The sequence below is a fragment of the Megalops cyprinoides genome, chromosome 7, assembly GCF_013368585.1.
Source record: "Megalops cyprinoides isolate fMegCyp1 chromosome 7, fMegCyp1.pri, whole genome shotgun sequence".
Classification (NCBI taxonomy): Eukaryota; Metazoa; Chordata; class Actinopteri; order Elopiformes; family Megalopidae; genus Megalops; species Megalops cyprinoides.
In genome coordinates this window covers 21,486,195-21,498,641 of record NC_050589.1, presented here as the reverse complement: position 1 = coordinate 21,498,641, position 12,447 = coordinate 21,486,195, and the positions used below count along the sequence as shown (strand labels likewise).

Genomic DNA, 12,447 nt, shown 5'->3' with positions numbered 1-12,447 from the left:
AAACATCCAGATGTATCATTTCACACAAAGCCACCCTCCAGGAACAGCAGATATGGAGACGGTCTTTCAAGGTTCATGTTTGTCTATGTAAATCTCGATTAGACTACATTTTTTTTTAGGCTGTGATTTGACACATCTCTCCATGGCTTTTTGTTAGAACTTGGGCAAAATGCACAGACAGCCAGTGGCTGTGTAAGCAAAGGATCCCTCCTGAAAGGCCCATACACTCTGGGCATTGTTCTCGCTGCTGCTCCCTCATTACAGACTGTTTATTTTCAAAAGCGCTGTTTTGGTTTTCTTGCCTTTCCACCGCGCTGCGCCGCTCTGTGTTTTTGCGCGCCGCTAAGCTGTTTGCCTGGCGAGCCGGCCCTGCCCACTCGGGAGACTTCCGGCCATCCGTCAGCAGATACAGGCCAGGGAGAAAGAGCAAGACTGAAATCCTGTCTCCTTTACATCAACAAGCCTTTCTGACCCTGTGGGTTAATTGCTTAAGCGGGCTGGAGGTAATTGAGCTTAATTGGGTCCATTAATCATTAGACCTGTCTGTGTTTTTGAGTTTTTTTTTGGGGGGGGGGGGGGGGGGGGGGCTTGGCGTTCCCCAGCCATGGGGGAAGGTGGGTGTGAGAAGATGTTCTCAGGTGCTTGTCTTGGGGTGGAGGGGCGCAGGACATCAAACCCATCCTGACAGACATCAGGAAATGAAAGTGGATGCAAAGAATGTATTTGTTTCTCAAAAGTGGATTTTTAAAACAATCCGCAGTCAATGCCAGGTGGACACCATGCATTCAGGTAAAGAAAAGAAAAACCCTCGCTCTCACCTGTTAACTGCAGGAGAGACTGGCACGTGGGTTAGCTTGCTGAAGCCGCTGTGCTCTTATATTTAGTCCCTAGGATGCACGCAAAGGCTTATCATGTCTTGGTCTCAGCTCCCAAGATTTGCAGTCACTGCACTTAGCACAAGCACTTAGCCTCAACAGAAATGAAGAGCTAAAAAGGCAAACAGCCACAGCCACTCAGAGAGAGGAAACCCCTGCCATACCATTTCAGGCTCGATTGTGAGATATTATCCCCTCGGGTGTGCATGCGATCTGGAATTCAAACTGTCTTGTCTTATTTCTTTTTTGTTGTTGTGGAGGGAGAAAAGTTTTTGGTTGAGTGGTTAAACAGGAAGCTGGTCGATTCCTCTGTGACTGGAGCGATGGTGCCTGGCGGGTGTTCGGGGGGAAGAAGGCTCCCTCAGATCTCTCTCTCCGGTGGTCCTCCTATGGCCTCTGCATATGCAGGGTACAGACAGACTTTCCCATCTGTCTGCCCTGGGGCAGCTGATACATGAAGTGCCATAATCACAGTCATACTGTATCATACATAACAGCAAGCTTCATCCGCTCACTTCCATCTGAAACAGACACCATCATCAAAGCCTGACTGGGGGCATCCTGTTTATCATTTTATCAGTTAAGACTGAAGTGTAAATCATTTCAGTCCTAACTGTAGAGAACAACTGTAGGATGGCCACATGGAAACGTTAACCCCCGGCCCCCACATACATGCTCACCATGTTCCTTCTAAACACACACGAAGCAGTTAACACGCACAGCAGAGGAGGGAGTGCTGCAGTATGATATATTGGTGAGGTGAGGTCACACCTCCAGGCCCACAGAGAAACAGACATTTATCTAGATTAACTAGATGCTCCTACCAGTGGGGTCCCCTGTGCGCCCTGGCGTGTGTGAGTGTGTGTGCCATTAGCACCCCCCGCCAACCATGCCCGTGTGTGTGTGTGTGTGTGTGTGTGTGTGTGTGTGTGTGTGTGTAGGTGGGTGTGATTCCCCTGGTGTGCTCCTACGTGTTTACAAGCCTCATGCGTCCTTGTGTGAATTATTTTCTCCTGTAAGAGTCCTTGCGTGTCACTGCATTTATCTCCCTTACTGTGTCTCTCACAGGCAGTAGCGGGAGAGGGCAACTCTTTCCTCATGACCATACCGAAAGCTCCCGCTGGCAGCGCGGGCTTCAGGAAATGACTGCTCAATTAGACCCGCTGGTCCCAGGACCCTGCGGCCCTGAGCCCCTCGGCTCTCTCACCGCGGGTGGGGGACGAGGGGAGCGGGGGCTAACGCTAATTGGTTGCCAGTATGATTAATTATTCCCTCAGTTTAATATCTCCGCTGTCACAGGCTGCGTGTGAGTACTGGTGGCAGGTTATAATAAGAAAGCAATGAGGGATTTAAGTCATGCTGTTTAAATGGCTCGCCTGAATTAAGGGCCTTACTTGGATTGGTGAGAGCAACCTTGCAGTCTTTATTTGACTCTGGAAAAACACACACACACACACACACACACAGTGGCGGGTGGATGACTGGAGGGGGCAAGATGGGGGCATTGGGGCTCTGCGGCTTCCTCAGTTGCAGCTATGTGTGCCCTAAGACTGATGACAGAAGAGGCCACATCGCCAGGAATAAGGTGCACGATACAACAATCAATCACTGAAATTGGATTGAATGCAATTTTACACAGTAGTAATAGACTGGGTGCGTGTCGTTTTATTGTGACAAACCTTTGCTGATGCCTCAGCTAATGAACCCTGGCGCGCTCCTGTGTCAGAAACAGGGAACTGCATCTGCACAGCTGTCTACAAATCCAGTTCAGTGATTCAGCCTTCAGGCCTCCAGATTTCACAGTTGTATCTCATTTTGTAATGATATTTACAGCAGCAAGCAGTGTCTGGTCATAGCAAACTTTGAGAGGGGTTGAAATCATATAATGAATAAATAAATACAGAAGAAAATAAAGATGCAGACTAATAAAGTACCCTCATGCAGGAACAGAGCCAATAAAGTAACTGTATGTTTATTGTGTTAATCAAATACATCTCAACCTGACACAACAATCCACAATGAAGTAAGGAATTATTACAGTGCACCACATCAACTTTGGCCTCTGAACTTTGACTTTTCTACACAGTAAACTCTTGTTTCCTTTCACCACTGACACACTGTAGGTGTGAAAAGATCCTGCCCCCAAGCACCAATTATGAATCAGTGTAAAGCTTTTACACGCAACGGTTGGGCTATGAAATAGGGGTTGGTACCATGATCCTGGAGTGTTTGTGGGAGGCAGAAAGTAAAATGGAGCCACACTGTACAGAACTCCTCCCCAGTAGTACACACACAAACACACACTTGGACAGTACCACCACTGAAGAGAACAGGACTACATCTGTCTTCCATTTTAGCAAGAGGTTGCAGCTGTGTCAGGTAGCCATTAGATGGCAGATTAACTCCCCTGCTGATTGTATACTGGGGAGGCTGGGTGTCACTGCTGATTGGACAGCATCAAGGATGTGCCGCTGTTGAATGGATGGCAATCCCATTATTGTTTTCCTGATGCTGTTTCCCCCTTGGACTCAACACCAAGTCTAGCAGTATTGGAAGTTAAATAACTACTGTAATTTCACCTCAACAATACTAAATTAAGAAATTAAAAATAATACGTTTTCATCTAAAATGATCTTTCTCCTCTAGCAGAATTCTGACAGTACAAATGTAAGTCTACATTAAACAATCCACCACAACATATTAGCTTATCTTTGTACATAAATATTTCTATAACGCTGTTAATAGTTGTGCTTTCTTTACCAAACCTTTCACACTCCATTGTCCCATGCCTAACCACAAGTGTTTGTCAGCAATTAATGAGCACAAGCGAAAATACCCATTCAACTGCTTTAGTCTATGAGTAAATTACAACATGACAACACAAGTATAAATAGAAAACAGTATTCCATACATTAAAATACACTGTTAGATGCATTTATGTAGGCTTTACAAAGTCACACCACCCTGACCACAGACTTTCACAGCATTCCACAGATGGTCAACAACAGGCCTGTCTGAGCAGCAGCCACTAGATGGCGCCCTAGTCGCGCCTTTCACACCACAGATGTCCACACTGTGCCGCTTCACAACATAGTGGCCACAGAGGGACAGCTTCAGAAGAAAGTCAATCTTGAGGGCAGGCCTTCCATCGGCTCCTGTGGAGAATACTCTCTGTGGGAATGTCACCAGTGGATCTCAGTTCATCTCTGTTCCAGACGACAGAGCAGCTGTCCAGTCCAGGCTTATCGTTACCGTTATTACAGACAATACCCTTGGTTTTCTTAAATAATCCTTTTTTAAAAAATAATAATTTCTAGAAGTTTAAGGCGGCAATCTTTATGTATTGTAAAAGTTGCATTTGTATTGTACATTCCAGGGATTAATCCAGGGATTTGGTAAACATGGTACGAAGATAAAATAAAAATAACAAAAAATATATCCATAGAAAAATCTAATTATATATAAAACAAAATCATTCATTGGCTATGTCAATTGGTAAAAAAAAAAGGAAATGAGAAAACGAAACTGGCGACAATGACATGTTTATTTGTTATTTGTCTGTGCACTTTGTCAGCAGTTGTCTTTACACCAGATCGGTGGGACCTGGGAGTAGGAATTTAAATAGGAGACTTGCACAGAGACTCCCCTCGTGGGTCGATAAAAAGCAGTGCACCAATCAAAGATAAACACACACACGCACACAAGCACACACGCACACATGCGCACACGCACACATGCACACACACACACACATGCACAACACATTTATGCCAAACACACCATGTAATTCACAAACAGGAATTAAGAAGACCAGCAATGATGTAACAGGGGACCAAGAATGTTTCCTAGGTAATTACATGTCTTTGATTTACTGCACGGCTCCTAACAGCAGAGCAAAATGTGAGACTATAGAATAAATCTACAGTGGTGTTTTCCCTCTTTTCATCAGAGCATTCTGAATGTTGCAAAATGCTAGTACCTTGATAAGACTTTATGTACTTTTCAAACATGGCAGTTACTTTATCACTTGAAGGGAAAGAAAAAAATATTCCCAGTCATATTTTCTAACATATGGGGGTCGACCTCCCTCCACAGTTTGCAACCCCCACCCACACACCCACCCCTACCACAACCATCACCAATGTGCCAGTCAGTCTAACTCCTATCGTACCCAGAGGATGCATGTCATTGCACAACATATGTCATTTGAAGTCAAATAATAAAAAATAAGAATCTGTAGATTCTGTTTGTAGGCAAACAATAAATAAACAAAAAATGTTTCTAAAGCCCACTGGCATGAATGTATTCCCCCATGTTGCATACCTCATTACATTTAGTTACACATACATAAAAAAAAAAAAACACAAAGGTGGTTCTCGTGTGACATGGTGAGACGGTTAACTTCTCGTCAGACACTCCTGGTTCTCATGGGGAAGGAGGCACACCCAGCTGGCTGCTCTCTGGAATGGCAGTAGTGGTCTTGCTTGTCTTCAGTGGTTTAGGCCAAAGTTGGAAACAATACAAACCCTACATCTACAAGGGCAATAGTATACATTTATAGTGTTGTCTTTTAAATAAAAGGCATGAAACCACGTACATATATTAATGAATGTATGCGCAGAGTCCACAGTTCAAGTTGGGCAAAATTAACACACCACCATCGTCATCATCATCATCATCATTATCTTCGTGCCTGTCACAGGCTGTGTGCACATGTGTGCGTGTGAGTGTGTGTGTTTGTGCGAGTAATTGACAGGGTAATACTTCCATGTTTTCTGTGAAGGCCCAGAACTAGCAGCCTGCTCGTCCCCCTCCCGGCTTGGTCTTGGCGTTGGTTGTGAGAAAATGAAGTCAACAGTAAAGTCCATCTGTGCTGACGTTCACTTGAATCTGCACTCCACTGCGACGATGTCATTATGATGTCACCCATTTCCTGCCAGGGTGAAAGCCTTGTCGTTGTCCTCAAGACTGGTGAAGTCATTCAAGCTGACGATGATGTGACTGCAGTGCTGTGAACACACACACTTTAGTGTGTTGTGAGCTCTGTGCATGTGTGTATGCGTATGTGTGCGACAGATTCTGTTCATGTGTTTCCAAGAAATGTGTTTATTTCTCTGTTAATGTCTGTGAGATGTGTCTTTGTGTGTGTGTGCATGTGCTTCTGTACTAATGTTATTCCAGTTTGAAGGCTTTGAAAGAAGTAGAGAAAAGTTCAGTGAAACTCGCTGCCCCGTACACCCTGCCCAATGAGGATAGAGGGGGAGTGGTTTAGTCTGTCCTACACACCTGCTGTATCCATGGGGACAGTACTTGACAAAGTGACCTGGTAAGGGGCAGTTGTGGGCAGGGCGGGGAGGTGCCTGGAGTGGGAGGTGCAGGAAGATAAATATTCACACAGAAGGAGATGCAGAGCATGGGTTTCACCACACCTGGTTTTCCTTGGTCAGTCTCTCAGTCTCTCTCTGTTCCAGTCTCTCTCTCTCACTCCCTCTCTTTCTCTCTCGCACCCCCTCCCTCACCACGTTCCAGCGCTCCGAGGGGCCCTGAGGGGGAGCTTGGTCTCATGGGTCCTGCGGTTCCGGCCCTTCCGGATCTCCTGCAGGTGTTTCCACTTGTTGGGGTTGCCACGGGCGGCGCCCAGGGGCAGGGGCGTCTTGACTGGGGGCGGGGCGGGCAGGGCCTTGCTCGGCTGCCTGTTCTTGCGCATCCACACCTGCTCGCAGACCTGGTCCACCGTGCTCAGGTTGGGGTGGTCAACCAGCTGCATGAAGTCGCGGTACCACAGCCGCTGCGCGCTGGACTGGCCCTGGCCGCCACTGCGGGGGTCCAGGTGGCTCGGGGGGTCGGGGGACAGGGCGGGGGCGGAGGACGGCACCACCTCCAGCGTGATGCCCAGCAAGGTCTGGGTGAAGCCGTGCTCCATGGCGTGGCACTGGTACAGACCCGCGTCACGCCGCAGAACGCTCCGGACGAGAAGCCCCCGCTCTGTCTGCAGGATGCGCTCATCCAGCCGGACCTGCAGGGCACGCCGGGCACATCACACGCATGGCAGAACACATCGTGCTCTTGTACATTTACACTGCTGCCAGAGATTATTATTTATACAAATTTTCATCAGGGTCCTATTAATACTGCCTCATGAAATGTTAATACTCTACATCCCACGGTGAACATTACTAATTAATTTGGCTGAAAAAGCCAACTTAAAGTGACAATGGGCCTGTGACTGTCTCTTGAGCAAAGCTTGTAACTGAGTTTGTCCTCAAACTTTTCATTCTAGTTCTTGTTTTTCTGCTTGATCTCATGAACAACCTTCTCTTTCTTTTTGTTTCCTTTCAACCACTCTTCTCTTCCTTACCTCGTCCCGGGGGCTGTCTGTGTGTTTCTGGTAGGTCCAGGTAACGCGGGCCTGCAGCGATTTGGGGATGCACTCCAAGAAGGTGCTGCTGCCCTCTACCCCATAAAGCTTCTTCTCTGCCACTCGCTGCTTGTGGTGGTCTGCAGGGGGCGAGGAGAGATCAAAGTGATTTACCACTCATATGCACTACAGCAACAGAGGGAGGTGTTTTCAGCATGACCTCTACAGTATCACTCATTGCAGCAACACACGGGGGTGTTTTCAGCATAATATATCTTGCTCGCAATCATTGTAGCAACATGGGGGGTGCTTTCAACATGATCTATCTCACTCACAACTGTTGCACTAAAACAGGAGGTGTTTTCAAAATGATCTATACTGCACACAATCACTATAGCAACACAGGGAGGCTTATTCAGCATAATCTATTACTCAGAACCACTTCCAAACAACCCTCAGACTAGTTCCAAGTTGACATCATTAATGAGGGAGCAACACATGTCAATTTGCAGGGTGGAACTGCACATCCAGTTCTGCTTGTATGTACTTGAACATTTAGTAGTGTGTGTAACACGTATGTGTTTAAGGTATGTGTACGTGTGCCAAATCATCATGTTGGAAGCTTTCTGTCCCCCCTCTGTAAGGATGACACCAGCACCACTCTGAGAGCTGAAGTAATCCTTCTGATATTTCAACACATTACGCAATGTCCTCATGGAACATATGATGTAATTGTGTTCGACTCCAACTCCTCCCCTTATTCATTTGTGTTTGAGTGTCAGGGTAGTGCACTGTGGATGGGGACACAGGGAATAGAGTGTTTGGAACACAGCAATGACTGACACTGGGAGGCAGTGGTGGGAGATACCATACAGAGCCTCGGGGGGGTGGCACATGGGCTTACCTCCAGAACACAGTGTGTTGGGATCCCCATTCCTCACATCCTGACGACGGAACCGCCTGAAAGACAGAAAGACAGAGGTAAACAGTCAGGGCATTCACAGAAAATGACATAGGTACACATTTGAGAGATGTTTAATGCCTTCCAGCCAGGAACCCTTTGAAGTGAAATTGATTTTATTGACCAGTTGTTCTATCTCAGCTCTAGTTTGTACAAGATAATATGGTATTGACCATGCACTTTAGGGGGCTTGTTTGCCTAGGTGAGGACAAAACTCCTCAACAGTGGAGAGCAGAATATCTTCTTTATAGGCTATTCTCCTCTTTCCATTACTTGGTCAGTAATGCTGAGTCACATTAGTACAGACGTAAAGGAACATGATGTCATCTTACTGTGACAACCACATTCTCTTCTCACTCTTCAGGCCCCCTCTACAGTACATTTCACAAGGAGCCCCTCAAAGCAGCCATCTGTTGTGTAGCTGTAATCTGTAGCCTGAGAAGGGGAGTGTGCTGTGTACCGTTTGGTGTTGGGGAGGTAGCGGGTGCAGGATGTCCCGTCCCAGGCGCAGTAGGGGTCCCGGGCCAGACAGCACTCGGCGCAGGCCTTGCCGTAGATGCTGCAGCGGTGCAGGGGCACCTGTGCCAGTCCTGTGTCTGAACCCACGTACAGCTGTTGCTATAGAATCGGAGTCAGAGAGTATTTTAGCACACTGCAGTACAAAGTGAGATCCACACTCAGTAAACACTTTAACAAACATTCAGCTAAGTATGCACAGAGGTGCACTTCAGAGGAAGGGAGCACTTTCACACTCTATTGCAGAGTGAGATCAACAGTCAGTAGATGGTTCAGCAAACATTAAACTAAGTATGCAGAGAAATCCAGTTCAGAGGAAGAGAGCACTTTAACATACTGGAATGTGTTAACAAGATTTTACATATAGAGATGTGTAGAGAGACATACAGAAAGCAGTTTAAGACACCCTGTAGGTGATTAGGCTCCACTCACTTCTCAGAAATTATTCTGCTTACGTACTGTGTTCTGTTGAAATGTCTCTCTGTTGCTCATATCATTTGCGCTTACAGTAGTTACATCACTACTGAAACTGTTCCTTCATTATCTCTGCCCCCATCCCTGTCTCTCTGCCCATCCCATGTACAGCAGTCACTTACCCGTTTTGAGGAGATCTGCATGTTTATGATTGAACTTGAGTCCTGTGGAGTACAGGAAAAGAAGACGACAATCGGTTCAAGTTATTCAGTGCTCACACAAACACAGTGGCCCTCCCTCTCGTTCAACCACACATACACACACACACATACACGCACACACGCACACACACACACACACACGCACACACACAAATTGTCTCACCTTGAACACCTGTAGTTCCTCCAGCAAAAGCTCCTCCATATTATTCCAGCTCTCCTTAGGCACAGAGATCACCTTCAGAACTGTTCCCACATCTGCAGGGAAAAAGCTGTACAGTTAGCCCCCTTACTTACTATAACATCACACACTTAGCCCCTTCGCTTACACTCTGCACTCTAATACTCAACATTGTAACATCACACATTCCTGCTTTTCACTGACAACATACATAGATCTGGATCAATTTAAAACATTAAAACCTTGCAAACTGTAAATCATTCATGAATGGATACTGAATGTGCACATGCCAATATAGTGACATAGTGTCAGTAGGTCTGCCAGCCTGAGATTCCTGTGGTTGGATGGCATACCTGTGCCGATGAACATGACATCGTACTGCCCGTCAGCCGCGCCCACTCTGTCCACGGCGATCTGGGTGAAGCTGTAGTCCACGTTCTTGCGCAGGAAAATGGGCCGGCGATTCAGCGGGTACACTGGATTGAACATGAGTGGGTGGTGCCGGGCGAACTGGATCACATCATCCGGAAAACCTTTGGTTGACTCAAAACTACCAAAGGTTTTGCTGGGGCACTGCAGAGAGAGCATACACAGAGGCAGGGGTCACACAAACTATCGGCCACTTGCACTGTGTTAAGAATTCATCAATAACCCATGGATTAACGTCACATCCATTTTATGTCACAATTTTTTCCACAGCATTTACCATAAATGGGTCCTATTGATATCATTGATATCAAACTATTCACAATATTATCTTCTCAATGATGGGGAGATTCACTGTGTACGTGCACGATGTCTGCAGCATGCACTCACCATGCCCGGCCGTGGGTAGGGCACTTTCCCTTGGAAGGGCACCCACTGGTAGTTGGGCCCCTCTTTGTGTGCAAAGGGCCCCAGGAAGGCCCTCCGGATGTCACTCATGGTGTACAGGCAAACGGCGGATCCCTTGAATACACTACTGCAGAGGGCCAGGAGACACAGAGAGTTAGCTCCAGGGGGCCAGAACCAGACATGCACACACACTCATTCAAACACATGAACACACACACACACATACACACACACACACACAGACACACACTCAAACACACACGCATACACACACGCACTCACACACACACACACACACACACACACACGCACACACACACACACACACACTCAAACACACACACATACGCGCACGCACGCACACACACACACACACACACACACACACACACACACACACACACACACACACTGACCCATACACACAACCACTATCCCACACAATTGCACTGTCCAAACAGATCCTAAAGGTCCTCTAACCTGGAAGTAGTGAAGACCGTATAGACCAGTGGGTTCTTCCTGTCTCTGGTCTGCAGCAGGAACACGTCCCCTGGGAGAAAGTGAGGTCAAAGGTCATGGGTCAGAGTTCAGAAGAAAGAAAAACAGAAAAAACCTATTTTTCTTACTGAGTCTTTGTTTAAGTGATAGCTCGTGCCAGTTCTTATACTCTCTGGCCTGTTGGCCACAGGATGTTGAGATTTCTAATTGCCATCATTAGTCAAATGTGACTGATTCTTACGGAGTTCATCGAAGTATGTGTCGCTTCCATCGTTGCCTGGCACAGAGCAGATGAGTCTGGTTTTAAGGAAGGTAGTCCACTTGTTGACCAGACTCCGCTGGCCACCCATATCATTCTGAAACACAGGGCACACCTTTATCCACTATACATTTCACCACCTTTCTCTTTTGTGTCTGATTGTACTTTTAAGGTTAAATCTTGACATTGTAATCTGTTTATATCCAGTTTACTGATTCATATTTCAGTAACTATATCCAGGCACCAAAGGCAGTGTGTTGAGTATTACACAACATAGGCCAACCATAAATTGTGGTTGGCTGCTCACCCTGCATAGCTGGCCAATCCGAGAGTAGGTGGCCTTGCCGAGGCCCTGCGCCTCCACGGCAGTCTCCCGGAAGAAGAAGAAGATCTTGTCATCGTCAGGGTTCTCACTCTCCGGCACCCAGAATGCACTCACAAACTTAGGCTCTGCAATGTACATGGAAAACAAGATGGTTACAGACAGGGAAGCAGCCACACTTACGTGTAATGATGAAGCAGGACAAAAACATTAATGTAAACTTTGAGCAAATCCACTGATCACAATGCGAATGTGGTTTCGCAGCTAATGGAGAAATCATTGACATCTCCCCCAACCATCTGACCCTGCAGACAAAACCCCCACACTTCAGCTTGACAGCTCACCATTGAGCCAGCGGGAGTCATGCTGCTCGGTGCGGATCGAGGTTCGGCGGCCCAGGCTGCGGAAGATGGTGAAGTCTCGACCCATAAGGTCAGTGGCCACGCCGGCATATAGCTCATCACCTGGGAGATGGACACACGCACAGATAACAAGATGACTCAGGAATTCCATGTGGGGAAGGTGTAACTGTCAGCAGATAATATCCCAATCCACCACAAGAGGGAGTATTGCATCATCAGTTCTGAGACAGCAAGAGGTCAAGAAGGGAAGCAAGGGCAGGAGACAGAGATAGATGAGAGAGGAAAGTGTATACAGGTATGTGTGTTTTAGTATTTATGTATGTGCGTGTGGGAGAGAGAAAAGGGCGAAGGCTGATTCCCTGAGCTTACCGATCAGGACTGAGGCTGCCGAGTGGCGGGGATCGTAGGGACTCTTGCCTTTCCCATCCTCCACCTTGGAGGGATCGATGCGGAAGACGTGATCCTGGACAGGGGAGGAAGAAGGGAAAGAACGTTACAGTTGGAGAGGGGTATCATGGGGGATGGAGATGGGGAAGGATGGGGTGGGTGCAGTGAGATGGAGAGTTTGGAGGATCAGAATAAAGTACAGATACATCATTAATCACAAAAAAATAGCAAGTGGAACAGCTCGTGTTCAGGGGGGGGACAG

At 47.0% G+C, this 12,447-nt stretch overlaps 1 protein-coding gene across 1 annotated transcript in view; it reads right to left on the bottom strand.

Moving 5' to 3' along the window:
* Positions 1-5,025: 5,025 nt before the first annotated feature.
* sema3b (sema domain, immunoglobulin domain (Ig), short basic domain, secreted, (semaphorin) 3B) overlaps positions 5,026-12,447 on the bottom strand; it is a 40,955-nt gene continuing 33,533 nt past the window's right edge. The window contains exons 6-18 of the mRNA XM_036532515.1: positions 12,168-12,261; positions 11,781-11,900; positions 11,422-11,564; positions 11,097-11,211; positions 10,838-10,907; positions 10,340-10,484; positions 9,877-10,096; positions 9,509-9,600; positions 9,307-9,348; positions 8,655-8,812; positions 8,138-8,193; positions 7,234-7,373; positions 5,026-6,891 (exon numbers count right to left, since the gene is read on the bottom strand). Of these exons, the coding sequence (XP_036388408.1) occupies positions 6,391-6,891; positions 7,234-7,373; positions 8,138-8,193; positions 8,655-8,812; positions 9,307-9,348; positions 9,509-9,600; positions 9,877-10,096; positions 10,340-10,484; positions 10,838-10,907; positions 11,097-11,211; positions 11,422-11,564; positions 11,781-11,900; positions 12,168-12,261 (1,896 nt within the window). The 3' untranslated portion in view covers positions 5,026-6,390. The remainder of the gene's footprint in view (positions 6,892-7,233; positions 7,374-8,137; positions 8,194-8,654; positions 8,813-9,306; positions 9,349-9,508; positions 9,601-9,876; positions 10,097-10,339; positions 10,485-10,837; positions 10,908-11,096; positions 11,212-11,421; positions 11,565-11,780; positions 11,901-12,167; positions 12,262-12,447) is intronic.